The sequence below is a fragment of the Zosterops lateralis genome (assembly GCF_965231275.1).
Source record: "Zosterops lateralis genome assembly, chromosome: 2".
In the NCBI taxonomy this organism is placed as follows: Eukaryota; Metazoa; Chordata; class Aves; order Passeriformes; family Zosteropidae; genus Zosterops; species Zosterops lateralis.
In genome coordinates, this window is record NC_139763.1 from 39,837,645 (window position 1) to 39,858,249 (window position 20,605).

Genomic DNA, 20,605 nt, shown 5'->3' on the forward strand with positions numbered 1-20,605 from the left:
TGAAACCATCACACATTCAATAAGAACCACACTCAGCCATCACTTGGAGAAAATTCTAAGGCTTGACTTCTGAAGGATTCATAAGTACACCGCATCATGGCAAGAAAAAGTGAAGTGTACTGAAAAGTGTTCCCTTTCTTTTCTTTTTAACTAGTTAGAGCTTTTTTCAGGGAAGAGAAAAAAAAATCACAAATCAGAGCAGGGAATGCAATATCAGTTTGATCATCACTGCTTGAATTAACAATTCTTATCCTTATTTGAAGTACAAAGTAATCCATTGCTTCTCTGTAGCAGTACTAGACTACTTAACTTCCTATGCTGGCCACTAAAAACTACCAATCAAGGCTCCTCCTCATTTTCCTTGATTCATCTTTTTTTAGGTAACAGTGGCCTTTGAATGTCTGTTCTTCTCCTTATGCCATTCACTTGTGGAAGGAAATAAAAAGGTGCTTTACTTTCCCCTGTAGATGCATAAGACAAGCAATGACCCAGCCCTGCATATGCTATACATTACAAAGCTGTTATGCTTGCCCTAAGTGTCTCTTTCTTTTTCTTTTTTTTTTTTTTTAATACCATATGGTACTAATTATCTTTGTGGGTACAAATAAAAATGAAGACTTCTTGAAACCACATTTGATTTATTCCTGACCACTGTAAAATCAGTAATAGAATACACTGTCAAACCACTGGTATGGAATGTGAATAATGTCTACCCTGCACTATGACTTCCCTCACACACAAACATAAATGCAACTACATTACAAAACATGAGGCAAGGAGAATTATGCTGAAGTCAGGATTCCCTGTATACAACTGTTGCTAACACCAGCTACACAAACAAGCTCCACAAATCCAGTTAATTCTAACAGAAGGTCTCAAGGCGCTGACAGTGATGGGCCAGAGGACAAGAAAAGCTAGACACCCTACAGGAAAAAAAAAAAGCATAGTGTTCAAAAGAGCCAAAGTGAATTAGCATTTTGACATGGCCTACTGCAATGGCTGATCAATTAACAATACTGCCTAGGTTACTAGCAGCTAGGATTCAAAAAAATAGGGGAGTGGAGGAATAAAAGCACCCAAAAAAGCATACTTAAAGCAAGGTGTAGACTCTTCCAACAATTACCTTCCACCTTTGCGCTCTGAAAGTGTTTTCAAAATTAAGACTCTAAACTATTATGGTTCTTCATCAAGGTAGCAAATTATTCACAAATCTACAATATTTTAAAGCTCTGTAGCTGAATATTCATATTATGCCAAAGTGCTTAGATTGCTTCAAATGGGCACATGGGAAATTTGTGATGCTCAATTTGTGGTTAGTTACTAATGCAGCAACATTTTGCATTAATGAAACTCCTGATGTGCATTAATTACTGTACTGGCTTGTAACACATTTTGGTGCCTATTAGTTTGCTAATACTTAGAATAAAAATAATCATGTATGACTTGTGCGAGTAGGGAAATGTAAGCCACAGCTCATTTGAATTTAGAAACAACAGACTATATTAAGAAACCATGCAGTTTCTCACCAGTTATTCTTGTGCATGAGAAGATGCCATTAATGAAATGCATCAGGACATCTGAGTTCCTAGAAATGAACTTACCTTGGAGTCCCTAGAAATTGCTGTGATCTCAGTTGTTCAGCCACATACAAAGATGCTGCTGTTGCCAGTAGTTGTCTTCTTTCAAGATCTGTCAACTTGTGTCCTAGTTTTCAGAAAGTAGTTTTAAAAAAATTAGATACCACAGACCAACATAGACACAAAAAGTAACAACTACCAATAAAGACACTGCTCAGCCCTTACACATGAAAGCTACATTTTTTTCCCTCTAAATTAAGATGAGGCACAGCATAGCAGACGCTCTGAGTTTCAGAGTTTAAATTGCATGTTTTCATACAAATCAGCCCAACTGCTAACACTGGTATCTCTGTTAAAAACAATTTGACAACTGAAAGAAAAGAAACTGAATGATGCTGCAGCATCTTGTTTTCGTTACTGAAATGTCACTGGTTGACATATTGTGCCTCATGCTGGTAAGGAATCCATCTGTACGTTAGAACTTACTCAAAATATAGAACACTCTCAGTACTTTATCTGAGGCAAAGGCTACAGATCTTTCAAACAAAAGGGACAGCGCAACATTATAAACCCAAAAAATAAATGGGAGTAAGGCTACTCATAAGCCTGGGTCATTTAGTGTTATTTGTATAATCATAAGTTCACAACTAATGGAGTCAATGTCATGTTTGACACTTCTGAAGCAGAAAGTGGCTCAATGAAGTCTATAATCTGAATGCAGGTAACCTAATAAATATTTGGCAAACAGATACAACTGAGGTGATATGAAGCAGGTTTTCACTCAGTCTGTTCTTGCTCCAGAAAGTGAAGGGTAAATAGAGATCCAATTGTCCATCGACAGGCTAAAAGAACACAGTGACAGAACTCTGCCCTCTCCATCTTTAGGTCAGAAATTACACAACACAGATTTGGTATGAAAAGATGGCCGATAGGTAGCCAAGAACGATGCAAGATTCCAGAGAAGGGCCACTAAGATGAGCAGAGAAATGGAGCACCTCTCCTGTGAGGAACAGCTAAGAGAACTGGAATTGTTCAGCCTGGAAAAGAGAAGGCTTCAGGGTGGCCTAACTGCAGCTGTCCAACCCCTGAAAGGTGCCTGCCACAAAGATGCAGAATATTTACAAGAGCATTTAAAGGACATGGGGGAATAGGTTCAAACTAAAAGAGTTTAGATTAGACATTAGGAAGAAATCCTTTACTGCAAGGGTGGTGAGGCACTGGAACAGGTTGCCCCAGCATGGATGCCCCAATCTCTGGAAGTCCTAAGGCCAATATGCATGGAGTGCTGAGCAATCTGGTCTAGTGGAAGGTATCAGGTATCCCTGCCCATGGCAGGGGTGTTAGAACCAGGTGATTTTTAAGGTCCCTTGAAGCTCAAGCCACTCTGATTCTGTGAGAGAACAAAAAGACAAAGTACTTGGTCCACACAAGGCAGGAAGTTAAAATTGACATAAAACAGGACAAGAACTGCAAAGCTGAATTGCCATGAAGAAAAGAGGCAAACTTTATCCTTGAGAAAGAGATTTTGTACAAGTGAAAGCAAGAGTGTTTCACAAGGAAGAGAGAAGGATTACACAATAAAGTTAACACAATAAAGTTAACACAAAAAAGATAAAGGTTGAGAACTGAAAGACTTTGCTGAACTCAGTTACACAGCCTTCAAAAACTGCTTTATGCGTACATATCACAGCAAATGCCACCATCCAGAACAAGTACAGATTTTGCATGAAAGGATGGGGCAAGAGCTTCAGAAGGCTCTGTCTGCCCTGGGGGACACATGTGCTTCCAGTCCTGCAGCAGACAAACATTTGCACAGATCCCTTCTATATCTCCACCCTCCCATCACCTCAGTGCTATGTAATGTAAATTCGCATTCCCCAGTATTGGTTACTATCCAGTGACAATTTCTAACAGCAGAATAAAGTAAGACTAATGAGATCGTAAAGAAAGTCTAGAATGGAGACTGTTGTAAAGGACTGGAGCAGACTCTACAGCAACAAAGCCACAATTTCAAAATAGGATGACTTCTGCACAGAACCCATCATTCCACTAGGCATACAAAACAGGGTTAGGTAAAGAGGCTAGTTAGAGTCCACCTCACAATCATGCCACAGTGACAGGAATATATTCATTAAAGTCCAGCTAACAGTACAAAGATGTTGTCACAGGCCAAAAAATGTAAATTTTAAAATAACAAAACTCAGAAAATCTGCATCAATCTCTTTAACTTAGTCCACATTAACATATTCTGAATATTACTGCAAGTTCCTTTGCTCAGTGTTTATTTTTTTTTCATCTGCCTTGAAATGGAAACTGTCTTCACTTCAACAAACACATGCAAAAATACAAATGCTGAAAGGTTGAGAACCTGGCTTCAGAAACAAACTCGATCTTTCCTTTACCCGTTACTAGAAAAACTGATTGTGAGGCAAAATTCAAAAAACACTGAACTTTTGTACTATTTGTATATTTACACACACACACACGTGTGTGTACATATATGCCTTATGTAATTATACATTGCAATAACATCAATTTTCTGGACCTGAGATGTGCCAATTTTCCCATTGTTTACACAGAGTGTACAAATTCTGAGATCACTTTTTCAAAACAGAGAATCTAAAACTGATGACTTGTTTACATGTCTCAGCTAAAGGCACATCAGGAATCTGCCCTAAAGCCTTTGCCTTTTAGTCCCCCTGCCTAAGACTCATGACAAGATCGTGTGACCAAAACTGCACGTTCCCACCTGCTCCAACACACACTGTTAGAACCAACTCAAAAAAAGGAACAAAGTAAAACTAGAAAGATCCCATTTCAAAGGTTTTATTGCATGACCTCCATCTTGGATGAAATAACTGCTTTTGTGCTTGCTGGGCCACAAAAACTATTTTCTTCTGTATCTTCGATAAAAATCAAACTCCAAACAGCAAACAAAGGTCAGTAAGTTGAAACAAGTTAACAACTGAAGAGTCACACTCACTTCTGCCAACATGAGAAAAATATTTATGCATTTGTCACTATTTACACCAGTTGTGTCATAGATGTGGCAAGCAGAAAATCAGTTATGACTATAGTTAGTATCCAATGTAGGATTTCTGGGAGATAATAGAAACTGTTAACAGGAACGTACCAAAATTGGGTTTTGGTGTCTGGCAATCAACATACAACCCTACCACAGAATGTCCTTAGCATAATTTTGGAGGCATACCCCAGAAGTTTGATTAAAGGCTGCTTCCTAAGGATGGCAATTTACCTTTATTACACAGGACAGACTGCTGTCAATACGGCCTTAGTTCTTCAAACTCCAGTCCCATTTCCTTTGCTGTCTGCTTTTGCTCTGCTGCTATGCTCAGCTGAATTCTAAACAGTTTTAAAGTCAAACTTACAATTACATTACTATATTAGGAAATATACCAATGTTCCAGATAGCAATACCTTCCTTTCCTGTCAAGTATTATTTCCCTTCAAAAGCTACTCCTCAGAATTTCAGTGGGGTGTCTTGAGGAGTAAGTTAATATTCACCATCAATAAAGATATAACTACACAGCCCTTCACATTCACCATACAGATTGAAGAGTAACAAAGCTACCCCTGGAGCAGTTGTCCAAGTGCTTCCTTGAAAGGAAGTGAAATAAGTAAGTAGCAAAAGTTTTAATATAGGAAGTTACACCATTGCCCTTCCCTGCTCTCAACACTGCAGACTCCTGGCTTAAACAGAAACTTCACCTCCACAATAAAACATGGAACTGGCAGCTCCCAAATCTCTGTTTAACCTGGGATATACTTCTGCATTATCACTGAATTATCAGCTGAATTACATAAGGCAAATGCAAAACAGGAAGAATGGTTATAAAATTAAGTCACAACTAAAGGAGCGGAAGAAGTATTGTTCATATTATTTAAAACTAGACTGCATACATCTATTACTACCAAATTGCAGAACCCTGGTCAGAAGGAAGACAAGAAAAAAGTATTTCTCTCTCATTTCCCTGATGTTATGATTGCTTAAATCAATATTATCCCAGTATCCCCCAAGCTGAGTCAAAAAGGTTCATGCAATTACTTTACATAACCAATTTCAAATTAAATTACATAAAAGGTCATTTTTCCCATAACAGTCTCATTTGCATTTTGTCCTAGAAACGTGTTTCCTACTATCAATTACAGTGAAAAAAACAAAACAAAACAAACAAACCCTGGTTATGTGCCCCAGTCGGTTACTTAATACTTGAAGAGTGACTGTTTTCTGGTTGGGAAGAATAAAAATTAAAAGCATAATGGGCAAGATAAAAAGTGCAATGCATAATTCAGATCAACACCAATGTAGGCAATGTTTATAACATTCCTAGGTTTTGTTTCAGCTCAAGTTTTTCCTGATGGATTTTGAAATTAACCATTACAGACAGCCTACCAGGTAGGCTGAGGCAGAAAACACAGTTCAATAATATTAAAGGGTTTAATTTCTTGTGAAGTTGAGCACAGCTTTGTTCCACCCAAACAGTCATGGTAAAAGTCAGGCAAACATTGCATAAGCAATCTCAAACCATTCAGAGTAGTGAAGAAGTCTGTCTCAGAGAACACATGGTCACTTCTAAGATGGATGCTACAGTATACAGAAAGGAAGCCTCTACTATTTTAAATTATAAAGGAAATAGTGACAGACCAAGAAGTGGATTTTTTGCTTCACCTGCCAGAAAGAAGAAAGTAAACTGTTAAATCAACCTTTATAATTCAGTAGCTTCATGAAGTTAAAGCTAATATTAGACTCCAATGCAGAGAAAATCAATGAAATTAGCAGCAAGTATCTTCCATCTTCTAACTGTGTCAGACAGGGGAAGTTGCATTCCCCCTCCAACTAAGAGCAAAAGCCTCCAGACTTTTAAGTTTAAGTCAAATCTGCAACCCCAATTCACCTTAAAAAGCACTTTCACTCAAAATCATGGAATGACTAAGGTCGAAGGGACCTTGAAAGGTCCTTAGTTTATTCAGTGTGTCCTCCCTCCCCACCAAGCAATCTCAACATCAAATTCAGAATAGATTGCTTAGATGTTTGTGCAGTGAGACCTTTAAAATCTCCAGTTTATGACCCTGACTCTTGCTGTGCTGCTGTGCAACTCATTGAAGTCTGACTTCATATTCTTGGGAACCCCTTCAAGATCCTAAAAGGTTGTCCTTAGGTCCACCCTAAGCTTTCTTGCTTCCAGGCAAAACAAGACTGGTTTTCCCAGTTCCAACCCCAGCACCACCCTTGAGGCTCTTCACTAGACTTTAATTTATTTCCATCTTTCTTACATGCATGAAGGGGTTAAAACTGGACACAGATAGTTTAATAAGTGTTAAGCAGAGTAACCATTTTGTCCAACTTACATAATTATGATAAACACAACATATCTAAAAGTCTTCACCTCATACACAGTCTCTGGAGCCAATATGCCATTTCAGAAGAGACCTGCTTCCTCTTTACTCCTTTCTGTATTAGAAATATAAAGGATTGTCCATCAGAATTTCTGTTCTTCCTCTCCATCCAAATGAAGTAAACATGCTAGAAGAGGGAAAGTAAATGATTCCTTTTCTTTTTTCTCCTCATGTATTCAGGTGTCTTATGTAATAATCTCTTGGAAAATGCCCCATCTTTCATTGGCATTGGATGTGTCTCCCTAAGAGACTGACTGATTTCAGGCATCCTTTCATAACCAGGAAGAGTAGAACATCAAGAAAAAAAAAATCTCAATACTTAAAAAGAAAACTAGGATAATACAAACTATGGAACAGACTAAACTGCAACGACTAATCCTATGAACAGGGTACTATCCTAAAGGTCCTTTAATTTGTCTTCTGTCCAAGACTCCTCTTGGATATTTGCGAAAATAGAGATACACCTGTGCCTTTAAAATAGGGATAATACACAGAAAATTTCCTTCTCATAATGCAGACTAGAAAGTACAGAGGCCTCCCAGGTTGTTTGGAAGCTGTAGAACAGTGCATCTGACTCCTGCATGCTCAGCAGACATTTTTATTCTGTAAGCAAAGTGCTTGGAGGCCACTCTAGGACAGGTGTACTTTTGCCACCCGACCTAATCAGGGTTCCTACATCCACCCTTCAGATCCACATGCCTCCCAAAACATGCATGGGTGCTTGGAGCAACAACCCACTCCAGCTCACCTACTGCCAGCCAGCTTTCCAGCCAGCCATTCCTTACACGGACAAAAAAGGGCATGACAGCAGCTGCTTTGTCATACTAATGAAACTATGCACAAGGTTACTGGCAGCACAGCTATCATTTTAAAATAACTCAAAATAAGCAAACTTTTTCTGGTAGTAAATGTTTACTTAAAGATGAGAATAAAGTTAAATCATTGAAATTGCTAAACATGCTCATTCTAAATGTAATTTGAAGAGAGCATCACATAGGTTAATGGAAAAGTAGCTAATATACATCTAATAACTCACTTTTTCTTAACTTTGAGTAAGGGTCTTCTAACAAAGGATTATAATGGAACTAAAAAATGAGACTGTAAAACAAAGCATCTCTTATTTTACTTTTAAGACTCAATATTTATACTTGAAGAAAAATGCACATACAAAATGGGCTAGTACTTCATGCAGTCACCAGAGAGAACACAGCTGAGATTCATTACTTATCGTCAATGTAGAACACTACAATTGTAGTGTCAATTGTGCAGGTTACAAAAGAAACATTTTGTAACAACACATTGTACAAACCAATGTGTTTTGTAACAACACGCTGGATTGTGCTTGAGCATTAATATTACACGCATCTCTATTGAAATGTTTCTATTTCTTAAGTTTTTCAAATTTAAAACACTTCTGGTGTTTTAATAGCACGGATTTATATTTAACAGCACATATTTTTATGTATTTCTCAATCTTTGTTGGCTATACACTGCTCTAACTTTTCAGATTGTCACAGCTCTTTTTTTAAAGCTGTTCATCTTCTATTAGCAATAGAAAGATATATGAAGTTACTTAATTTTCAAATCCTCCTAGCAAAGTTTACCCTGGGTATTTACATTAAAAAGTTCATTTAAGTGATTAAAAATATTACATATAAGTTAATTTTTCTCTTTGCTTCTCTTGCTGAGCTTCTACCTGTCATCTGCCCACCATCCTTGCTTGCCTTCAACAGTTCTCATTTGAGTCCTTGGATTTGTAGAAATATTTTTCAATGAGTACTTAAAAAACTATCCTCAAATTCAAGTAGTCAATTTTTTTTAAGTATGAAGGATTTGATCCAGTGAAAAACTACATCATTAAAAGGGCTCTCAGTTTCTTTAGTGAGCTTTTAATCACTATTCATGAGTAACTATTCTTGAAGTACAATGCCATAATATGTTTCATTATTTATAATTAAGAAGGCTAATGTGCTTGTGTTTGATACGTGGAAAGAGACAAGCACGACTTTTCATAGAGTAGGAACAAAGCCTGGGAAATTCACATGTGCCAATCATTAGTTTCTATTATGAAGCATCACAATATCTCTTCTTGTGTCCTGTGGTGTCCAGAGCAAAAGCATATCCTTAAGAATCTTTTAACACAATACTGATGCTTGGTTTGTGTTTTTATTGTTCTTAGTTATGTGCCAGGTGAGGCTGCCTTCTCACAATATGGTATGGGGACTAACATCTTGCCTCCTTGCCTTTTTCCTCCATTCCCCTCTCCCCATTCCCAGTCTGTCACTCACTCTGCACATCTACTGAAGTTCATCAGATTCCTTCAAAAGTTAAGTCAACCCATGAACTTACAAAAAAACTACCCCAACAAAAACAGCAACAGTAAAAAAAGGCAGGTTTCATAGTGGTTTAGTGATCTGGATCTATTTGGGAAAATGACTGAATAGTCCCAGAAGCATCAGCCAGATAAGGAATGAGATTCTGTATTCAAGTGTCAGGGAAGGGAGAGAGACAAGCCACAGCAGCACCAAGCATTCCAGAGCAGATGATCAGAGTACCCCAGAATCTCTGCTGGAAGAAAGCCAGAGGAGTTACCCAAAGATTAGCCAAGTACCCCCTGGCAAAAACAACAAAGGAACTTTTCAGCTTGAAGCATCACAAGCCCACTGCCACTCAAGGTGGCTAACACCTGCCCCTGTGGTCTCAGGCAGGAGTCAGGAACAAGCAGGATACATTAATTCCACATATAGGACTGTATCACACACAGAGTTGTCAATTACATCACAATATCAAGTCGTTCTGGTGCAAAGAATAGTCATCCACACACTCACACACTGCATCCTGAGGTAAGAAAAATCTGTTCTGCTCCTTAATGAGACGACAGTTTGGCAAGATGCCAGTCATGTCCAGTGACTGCCAATCTGGCAGTGCTGCCTCTAAAGTGGGATGAGGATTCTGCCACATTGGATTAACAATGAAAGGGGGAAAAGGGGATCTTTACAAATCTCCACGGGATTCATAAAGGACCCATGAATGATGAACTATAAATACTGTCTTTTTTTTAGTAAGAAATATACTCTGCCTGATGAATGCCAGCTGAGGTGAGAGACCTATATGGAAGAACCGAGTCTCTGACCACACAGGTCAAGAAAGCATATACAGCAGATTGGCTAAGAGACAAGACAACCTTTTGAAACCTGACCCTTGTGAAAGGAAACCAATCTATTTGTTTCCTTACATTTTTCTAGAATCGTTGGTAAACATTTTTGAAATTGAGTAGTTTTGAAATGTTATAAAGAAATAATTGCATTTGTGTTTGTTAATCTCGTGTATGAGTTAACAATTTCATAACGATGCCCATTACTGTTTGTAATGAGTATTAAGACCAAAATACTCTGATAAAATGCCAGATCCTCCAGACAAGGCTGGACAGTGAGAACAAAGGGTGCCAAAAGACAATTCTAAAGGTGCTACAACAATTTACTGAAGAAGTAACAGTGCTGAGCAAAAAGAAATCTTATCTAACTATAGTTAACAGTAGAAGTACTGTCTGTAGTGAAGCATGATAGCATAGTAGAATTGAATTGATGTTTATTTTACACATTTCATATCACCTGTAAATGGTTTTTCATGACTTTCAGTGTATTTAATTTACTATTTTATCACTAGAAGTATGTATCTTATCTTCCTGAAAATAAAAAAAAATAACTATCTCAACTTCATGCGTTATTTAAAAACTCTAATTGTGCGTATGCACAGATATATTTGAAGAAAAAGCAAAAACTGGGGAGCATATCAGTCTAAAAATAAGGAGCAATAATCAAAACAACACTTCAGAAAAAGAAACATTTCCAAATGGAACAAACCTTTAAAACCCTCAGGATAGACTTCAGGAAGGAATTTAGTGCTGATGTCTCCTTGAACAAAGCGTGGATGGACGATCACTTCTCGCAGTAAAGAAATATTGTGAGCCACACCTGAAAAAAAAAAATCAGATAATATTAATCACAAATTAGAGTAGAAAAGGACATTTAAAAATATGAACTCCTATCTTTCTGGAATAAATATTTGTTCACAACTTAGATATCATAGTACTGATGTAATCAATGCAGATTTACCAGTTTTGTTTCACTCCTGCCTCAAAACCCTTTTAAACACTCAGTTTAACTATAAAGTAAACAATCTAAATTTTCACCTCATCAAGCCAAATTCAAACACCTAGTTGAGTTAAGGACAGCAGACACAATCAAGAGAGAGACTTTTGGTTCAGTTCTAGAAGATGTAGGCAAGACCAGAGCCATCTCCTTTGAAATGACAAATTAGTCATGACAGTAAATATTAGCTCAATTCCACTGAACCCTGAATGGAAGATATGCACCATGTTACACCCCAAACGCAGTAATGAAACACAGTAATAAATTTTACCCCTTAACATACCATTTTACAATATTTTTAACATTTGTAACGCATAACAGACTCCTGTATAACTTACAAAACAAAGAAGCGCATTGTTTCCGCCACATGTATTTATCCAACCTTGCCTGGTCAGTTTTTTATTGAATACCCTGGTTCCCCTTTAGCACCACTCTGTGACTCTGTTAGGCATATAGCCCACAAAAATTATTCATTTAATTTTAAAATTGCTTATCACAGAAGCTTTAGAGATACTTTTATCCTTTACTTTCTTTGACTGTTACACAACTTTATATTTTCTGCATTTCTTCATCTCTTTCTCATTCCACTTCTCAGCCTCTCTCCTCCATCTCCTAAATGATTTTATTTTTAATTGAATAACTTCTATGTAACTAAGTTAGTGACTTAATGTTAATGCTAAACTGCACTTTGCCAGAAGCACTTGCAGTTTAGCGCTGAATTTGATAGCCACTGAAAGTCCTTTCATCGAAAAATACAAGGAAGTCCTTATAGGAAGTGGGAGAGAGAAGGTAGTGTAAAAAAATCCTTGAGGAAAAACTCTCTAGATCATCTAAATTATCTTCTCCTTACTGAAAATGACTTTCAAAAAGAAGGTACTCTCTCTTTTAAGATAGCATACAGGTGATTTCTGGAAAGTTTAAGATTACAGGTCAGAAAGCCACCATATTTATCTCCACTCTTTTCTCAATTTTAGAAAGAGATCAAACAAATTCTGATAAGCCAGAAGAGTTCCACCTTAATACGACTACACACAATAACACTGGCTCATAAACATTAATATTTCTTAAGAAAAGCTGGAATAGACATGCAGTTCAGGAGCATGACAGGTATTGATTTATTCCAGGTATGGACAAATGAGGAGCTCCTATAGAAAGGAGGTTATCCAACCTTAGTTGTGCACATTCTCGCCCCTCTGGAAATACAAAGTAATCACATTTTTTCATCACTGTCAGAGGAACAGGTAACTCCAAACATTGCATTTGCCATATCACATTAACTTTGGCTTTAGCTGCACACCGTTAAGTAAAAAATGCTGAACACATCACAGAATAGTTTAGGGCAAAAATTTGTCTGTGTATCCATATCTCTTGCAAAGCACAAAATTCTGTACTTCATATATGTTTATGCACAAGTTATTATGATTGTGATGATATGATCATGATTAGAGATGACGTGACTCAATTGTTTGAACTTTTTTTCTAATAGCTCTAGTTTAAAATGATATTGAAAAAGAATTCATAGCAAACTCAGGTATTTCAGCTGTAAATTAGCATTATTTGGATTTTCTTCCCTTGTTGAGATCTCACCAAAGCAAAGACTAGCATTACAGAGCATGCAATTTGCTGAGGCTACAGGAGATTCTTTTACACTCCTTTTCCTTTTGTGTTTTTCCAGTTTAGAAGCATGAACAACATCCTTGTTATTTTATATGCAGACCAGTTCAAACACTTTCAAAGCTTTCTTCTCCTACTAGTCTGCTGCTGGTGTGAATTTTCAAGCTCTCTGTGTGGCCGTCACTGAAACCACTTTAAACGCAGAGTCAGACTCAGCCTCATTGAATCATGAAGTCACAGCTTTAAAGACTCATTCATGAGCCATTAAATAGCAAATGACACAAGCAGTTCAGTGATGACATGACAGAAATTTGTCCATTTGATTAAAAGAAGATCCTTGCTGCCTGCGACCTAAATAATCATTCACAGACTCCAATTTTATCAATACTGAATGAAAGTCACACTGCACCTCCACTAAACAAAAGAATTAAAAATCTTACACTAAATGACCATAACTTGGAAACAAATAATGTCTCTCTTTGGCTGCTACAAATTCCCCCCAAATTTCCAATCTGAATGGTAAGTTGAAATATCCCAGAGACTTCATCTATTACAGCATCAAGACAAGGAGGAGTTCTTCAATGCTGCCCAACTTTGAATCCAGGATTTATACATGTTACAATGTGTAACCAGATCATCTCACATTTTTCTTTTCTAAACTGCTATAAGATCCCTGGTGAGGTGATGGCTGATGACAGATGACAGAGCTTGGTGTCTCAACTGACTGCCCCGAAAGAACCTAAAATCAAAAAAATACTATGAGTATTCTTAATTATTTCTACCACATGTGCATCTGAAAAATGAGGCTTCTGAAATGTTTTTATCTCCAAAATTCCTTGAATAAGTTCAATAGAGCAGACAAGCCTAAGTGTTTGGGAAGCAATATAAAATGCATTTTACATACACAAATTAAAACTGTAATAAACAAGTTTCCCACTGAAGTATCATGAAAGGCTATCTTTATCAGTCTCTGTGATCATTATGTGAGCAATGACTGTATGGCTGATCTGCTTCAAGACTGAGTTGATACTTCTAGTGATGTACCAAAATGGCTTAAAAAAAAATTACCAGTGTAATCCTTCAGAAGTCTAGAAGATTTAGATTTGCAATTTAGTGTGACCTCTGTCAAAGTTCATAAGGTCTCCATCTGTGTGTGAGTAACTACTAGGCTACAGAAATATGGACCCCTAGAGCAGCTTACTCCTGACTACCTGCTGCTTCCAAAACACTGCCCAGACATTAGCCTCACACTCTCACAGGATCAAACACAGGCTAACAGGCAGTGCTTATTTCATGCAAAGTTAGACACTAAACTGAAGTGTATTGTATTTATGTTCAAGTGGTTTCCAGAGAATTTTTCTTTTTCTTGACCAGATCTGCAGACTGCTAGGAACAAAATTACATTTGTTAGCCTGACAAGCCATGACATTTTCAACAAACAAGCAAAATCCTAAACTCTATCAATTTATTTCTCCTCCAGAAAACAAAATTTCACTTCAGCATCATAATTTTTACATTGTTAAGGCTGATGCAGAACTGTAGTTACAGTTATATTCTTCTTTCCTCTAAGTCAAAATATAATCAAATAAAATAATCACTGTTCTTTGTACCTCTATTTTTTCATTTTACATGGCTGTAGTTTTCATACAATATTACATCAGTAGAAGCTCCATTTAAAATATACTTCTTGAGTTTCAATTTTTACACTATTTTCCAGAATATATTTGTAAAAGAAAGCAGACTAGCATTTAAATAATGGAGAGCTAATGAAAATTTTTAGAACTACATATTCATATGCTTTATATGGAACACATATTCCTGAGGTTCCATTAATTTTCCAGTTAAATTGTCATTATTGCCTAATGAATACAGGAAGACACTAAATAATCACACTGTTCACCAGAGCTTATTAGCAACCCTCTGTTTGAAGAAGGACTCATTAAAAAAAAATTAAATTTTAATCAGAAGAAATTACTCCCCATACTGCCTGCCTGTATCTTGCCTCCTTCCCTTCTTCATTCTCTGCCTTAAAAACTCTGCTAAGTATACCAGACTTTTCATTAACTTACATACTGTAGCCTAACTCCTAACCCATCCTCAAAAGAAAACCCTCAAAGACAACAATAAAATGCATTTTATAGAAAACAGTTTTATAACAAGTTTATGAAGAGGCTATCACACCACATTTTTACTCACTAAAAATCAGAACTTGGAATGCCAAGGCACAAAATCATAGGCAATGTTTTCACTATAAATATTTACTGACACTAAACATATTCAGTGTTGATTAGCCTTTTTACAGTATTAAGCTTCTGTCATCTTGATGCCTGCAAACACAAGTCTGCATTTATCCATGTAAACTTAATTGGAGTCCTACATGCCCCTCTGTAGATAAGCAGTTGAATAGACTTAACTTGCTGATAATTTCAAATGGTGCTAAGTGGAACAGAAAGAACTTTATCTGCACACTTACTGACGGCAAAACCAACATGTGGAGTACAGGACTGGGGGTTTCTCTTTTTAACAAGCCAGCAAAGCTAAACTATCACCCAACAATTTAAATGCTGAATAAGAATAAATGTTATGAAGCTTAGAAGGTATCTCAGTTATTTCTCTAAGGAAAATATAAAAAATATTAACTAAGCTCTTCACTGAGCATTACGGAACACTGATTATGCCAGTGTTCACTTAAAACAAGAACATTATCGGATTTGCACAGACAATCAAACTTTCAACACATGAACTTCTCAAGTCCGTGATTACTACCCAGCAAGCCTCCATGTTTGTAATTCCAAAAGTGTTCATCATATTCCCTAAAACCCTCAACATTCAACTGTTTAACTGTCTTTCAAAGCTTGTGTTTTGCTACAACTCACTTCAGAGCTGGCTATCTGCATACAAAATCCCTTCCCAAAAGCAAGAAAAGCGGAGGCTTTTGGCTTTTAATTTTAATACACAAACATCCACATAAAAATCTCACATGGGATCAGTACACCACTGACCCTCAGAGCTGAACATGTATTCCAATTAAAAACAACAATTCTCTCAGATACAAAAGTCTGGAGCTCACTGAATTCACACACTAGGATAAAGGGGGAAAGAAGGAGGTTAAAGGAGATAATATATAGTAATAACCTACTGTAAAATCATAAGTTCAAACTCTAAATTTTGTAACTGCATGTGGTTCTGAACTTCTTAGTAAATTATCTATGGTGCTAACAAATGCATATAAATGCTTCTATAAATGCAGTAGAATAACTGGAAGCAGAAGCTAAGCAGGTTTTGGCAAGAAAAGTGAAAGAAAATAAATGGCCATTCTACCATCATCCTCTCCTCAGATATCCTTTCACTCTAAAATGGGAAATACAACACTAGGACAACTTCATATCTAGAGAAATAATAGCACTTTTTTTTCAATGCCTTCTCAACTGGACACATTATATGTCCCGTTTTTCACTACCTCAATTCTTTCTCCTTAATAAAAGGCAGAGGAAAAAAAATCAGACAAAAAACTTATCTGGCAAAAAAAGGGTACCTTATTTTAATTTCCCCTTCTGCACCACTAACACTGCCTTCCTCTTTTACGTGATCTGCCTGTACTTCAATTGCCCTTCCCTCTTTCTTCTCCACAGGACACTGGTAATCTGTAATCCTTCCTAAATTACATCCCACAACATTTTGCTGAGAAGTTGGCATTCCCACTCCCTCCTTTGTGACTGGATTAAGAAAAGGAGAGAACAGGAGCAGCATCTCAGTTCCAAACTGATGCTACTAAGCATTCTGAAATGGTCGCCTTCTAGTGATTTTGAACTAAGTTTGCTTCCTTCCCTTCTCCAGTTTTGCTTTCCACATCAATACACTTGGGAACCTGCAAGGGTTGAGAACACAAATACTACCTGTCTGTTACCTCTGCTATGCAAAAGTGGTATGACCTGTTGAAGCATTTTTTAAAAGCACAACCAAAAAAACCAAAAGCTCATTTCATTTAAGAACAGACATTATACACTGCTTTTGCAAGGAAACAGGCTTCTTACACACAAAGGTTGTTTTGCTCACAATATCAGTGAGAGCATTTGCAGGGGATCAGAATACAGGAGAGTCTAAAACTTACACATATACTGCCATTGAGAAGTATCTTTTAAGTTAAAACTAAATAACTCAGTAATTTAAGATGTTTAGATCTTAATTAAAGTTTACTGTGAAAAGCTTTGTATCTGAAATTAATTTATTTCAATATGTTATAAAATACTAAAATTGATGCTGGATGTTTTTTCTTGTGCTCTAGGATGACCCTGCTTGAGGAGAGAGGTTGGACCACACGATCCACTGTGATCCCTTCCAATCTTACTCATTCTGTGATTCTTGGAAAGCCAAGGCCTTCTCACAACACTAAGTACAGCTCTCCTTTCCCCCCCCCAGTTAGTGTGCTTACAGTTGCAAAAGCTCAAAACAACAGTTTCTGCTGCCACTATTCTGGCAGGTCTCCACTCAGAAAGTGAACTTCTGCATTTCTCTTCCCCTCAAATATTCACCATGGTTATTTAACACTTTTCTGTTTTCCGTATGCTCTTTCACCTCATGCTAGAAGATTTTCCCCAACCCCAGTTGTGGCTCCCTTACTTCCTCTTCATTTCTACTCCTCCTTGCTTTATCTGCTGCTTACCCTTTTCCTCAGAGGATCCATTTTCCACTCTTCTTCTTCCTAAATGGTCTAATACATTCCTCTCTCCATAGAGCAAGCAGGATCTCAACAGAGAAGAGTTGACTTTATACAAAGACTTAAACTTCATGTTATGGCTTTACTTTTGAATACTCAGGGAAGATAAAAAGCAAACAGAGGTCAAAGGAAAGATTACAGGAATCTGCACTCAAGGATATGAGCTATCTGTCCAATCAGACCTACAGTGAATTCATAATGTATTCTACTTGCTGCATAAATATAACCATTTCTTTTATTTCAATATATAATAACTCATTTCAATATATATAATAACTCAAAAACAAACTTTCCAGAACTCCATACTGGGATTTATATATGTCTTCAAATGAACAGATTATCCAGCACCAGAAATGACAAAAACATATTAAAACTTAAGACTGTAGAAGGAAATCACACCACACCATGTTCACACACACAGGAGATACACTGAAAGGCATTCTTTCAATACCCTATTTCAGTTGTTCAAATTAAATCCTCTAAGAATAAAAAAAAACCAAAAAAGTTTCTGAAAAACGTACCATAAGACAGAGATGAACTACTAACAACAGTGCATGCTCAAAGGAAATAAATCATGCCACATCACAATGAGCAACGGTGCCTCTCTGCTTGACTGGAATCTTGAGGTTTTCACTAGTCACAAATTCTCCAGTAACCACTGCACAAAACAAGAAGTGTCTCTTCTTGAGACAAATCTGGGTTGGACCCTTAACTTTAATCACCCTTGAACTATAATGCAAGACTCAGATAAAAAAGTTACCTAATTAGATCCTTTGTCATTCCAGAGTCTCAGCTGAGATTCTGAATTCAGATTAGTTCTCAGTGGAGGAGTCAATTCCTGTCAGAATAATTTAGACTGCAAAGAACCTCAAGAGATCATTTAATCTAATCCACAACTCAAAGAAACACTATCCTAGACTTTCATTTGCTCCCATTAACAACTATGGAGATGTTACACAGGAAAAAGATGGAGATTACATTCCCATGATCACATTGACTCTATCTTGACTCAATCTGGAGTTAGTCATACTCTTAGCATCTACCAATGAACAGACTGTAGCATTTCCTTTTTCACTCTGTACAAGTTGTCATGAGCCCAAACTGTAATAAAATATTAAAGCAGCAAGTATTTTCAGAGCACAGCATTGTTGCAAACACTCCGATTCGCTTTATTCAACATTTTTAATGAAGATACTGCTATTACAGGCACTACATGATGCAGACTTGGTTGCTTAAGGTATTACTTACTCAAATTTTGCTTTAGCCTGCTTTCTTTGCAAGTATTAGACTATTTTTAAAATTTAATTATTTTAATTCCCTTCATGATCTTGTCAGGCAGATTTAACTAGGAAGGACAGCTAAATCATGAATTCAAGGCCAGGTAGTATCCAGTCAAAGAAAACAAGTCAATAAAGCCTTGTCTGGGGACTTGTTCCCTGTAAATGGAATGGAGCTAAAAAGGAATGGGGTAACTTGTGAATATCCCAAAGCCACAACAGTAGAAACTGAATGTTTTCTCACACAGCCAATAGACAAGGAGCAGCAGAGTAAGTCCTTGCCCTTCACACTGCCAACATGCCTCAACCCTGCCTACATGAGTCACCTCCTGAAGGGTCACTGTGCTACTTCAGTCCTGGCTTTTCTGCTGGGACTGCCATGAATGACATTGTATAGTGGCATTTGCTGCAAGAAAACATTTGTCTTCTAGGAACTGGATAAAAACCACTGATTTCATGTAGGTCAGCAAGCAACCATCAAAATTGTAGTGACTAAAATTCCTTACCAACTTCTGTCTGCTTTGAACTGGTGACACAGAAGTGATAGGGAAGACTCCATCCTCCATTAGAAGTCCCTAAGCTACATATTAGATGGTCCTTGACCTGTTACCCAGTCACCCTACATCCCATTCCCACCCTATGTGAACGAACAAGCATCTTTGTTTACAGAAATTGCAAACATTGGGATTTTAAATCTAAAATTCTCACAAGTGCATATCATCACTGCAACTGACACTGACTTCAGCTGGTATTGCTTATCTAAAACGCTCTGTAACTCAGAACAGATACTTCATTACTTACAGGGAAAAACACAGTGTCTCTAAAACACCACGCAAACATAAATGCTGCTTCCCAGGAAATCAGAGGGACAAGGGGTTGAGAAATAGGGATCTGGAGCATACTATTCAGGAAGACTAGTAATCTCTAAATAGTTATGTACAAGCTCATTATTCAAACATAAAACCAAGTAACTCCAAAACTAGGTAAAAAATCATTCTCTATCTATTACTACTAACAAAAACTCAAGTTGGAACAGACTTCATGTAAGGCACTTTACAAAAGTTCAAGGTAGTTTGATATTTTGTTACATAGAAACCCAACATTGTAAAGCAAAAATATACACCATCATTTTAGGGGGAAATAAAACAAAAACAAACAAAAAACCAAACCGCCAACCAAAAGAGAAGTTCTGCACATGTCAATTCACTTTAGAACATTACAGATTGAACAGCTCCTACTAACTACCCTACCAAGAATCATTCACACTAGGCAAGAGAAGAGATACTTTAATATCCACAAATGTTCCATTTAAAATAAACACTGAGAAGAAACTACCAGCTGTGTAAAACTACACAAAAATCCTGGTGATTTTCAAATGGAAACTACTGGCCACTGCAACTAAAAATGTGTTTTGAAAATTCATCTACTTTTGAAACCTGTAGTACATTAAATTTTGTGGCTTGCAGTACTTTAGGAAAAAATTGCCCCTGTGGTTCACTAATTACCTCTTTAAATGTTTTTAATAGACTAAAAGCTTTCTCAGATAGAAATACTACAGAGACATTGGGTATGATACATACATGCATACTAATAAAAACACTGTAAAAACCTCAAGAATACAAATTAGTACTTTTCAGGTATAAGGTCTCATATCCTTCACAAGTATTTATAATCTGTGGAACTGTTATTAGGTACATCTGTGAAAAACAGCAAAGCACAAATGATCACTTTCCATCCTGTATTATAGCACACAATAAAAGACAATGCTCCACACACATTTGAAATATTCTCATAACTAAAATACTTTTAGCATCACTTGCTCTCATTACAACAGATTGTGAATCCAGAGCC

The 20,605-nt window shown here is 36.9% G+C and overlaps 1 protein-coding gene across 1 annotated transcript in view; it reads right to left on the bottom strand.

Moving 5' to 3' along the window:
- PCCA (propionyl-CoA carboxylase subunit alpha) overlaps nucleotides 1-20,605 on the bottom strand; it is a 273,215-nt gene that overhangs the window by 127,885 nt on the left and 124,725 nt on the right. The window contains exons 17-18 of the mRNA XM_083884834.1: nucleotides 10,859-10,969; nucleotides 1,602-1,704 (exon numbers count right to left, since the gene is read on the bottom strand). Of these exons, the coding sequence (XP_083740960.1) occupies nucleotides 1,602-1,704; nucleotides 10,859-10,969 (214 nt within the window). The remainder of the gene's footprint in view (nucleotides 1-1,601; nucleotides 1,705-10,858; nucleotides 10,970-20,605) is intronic.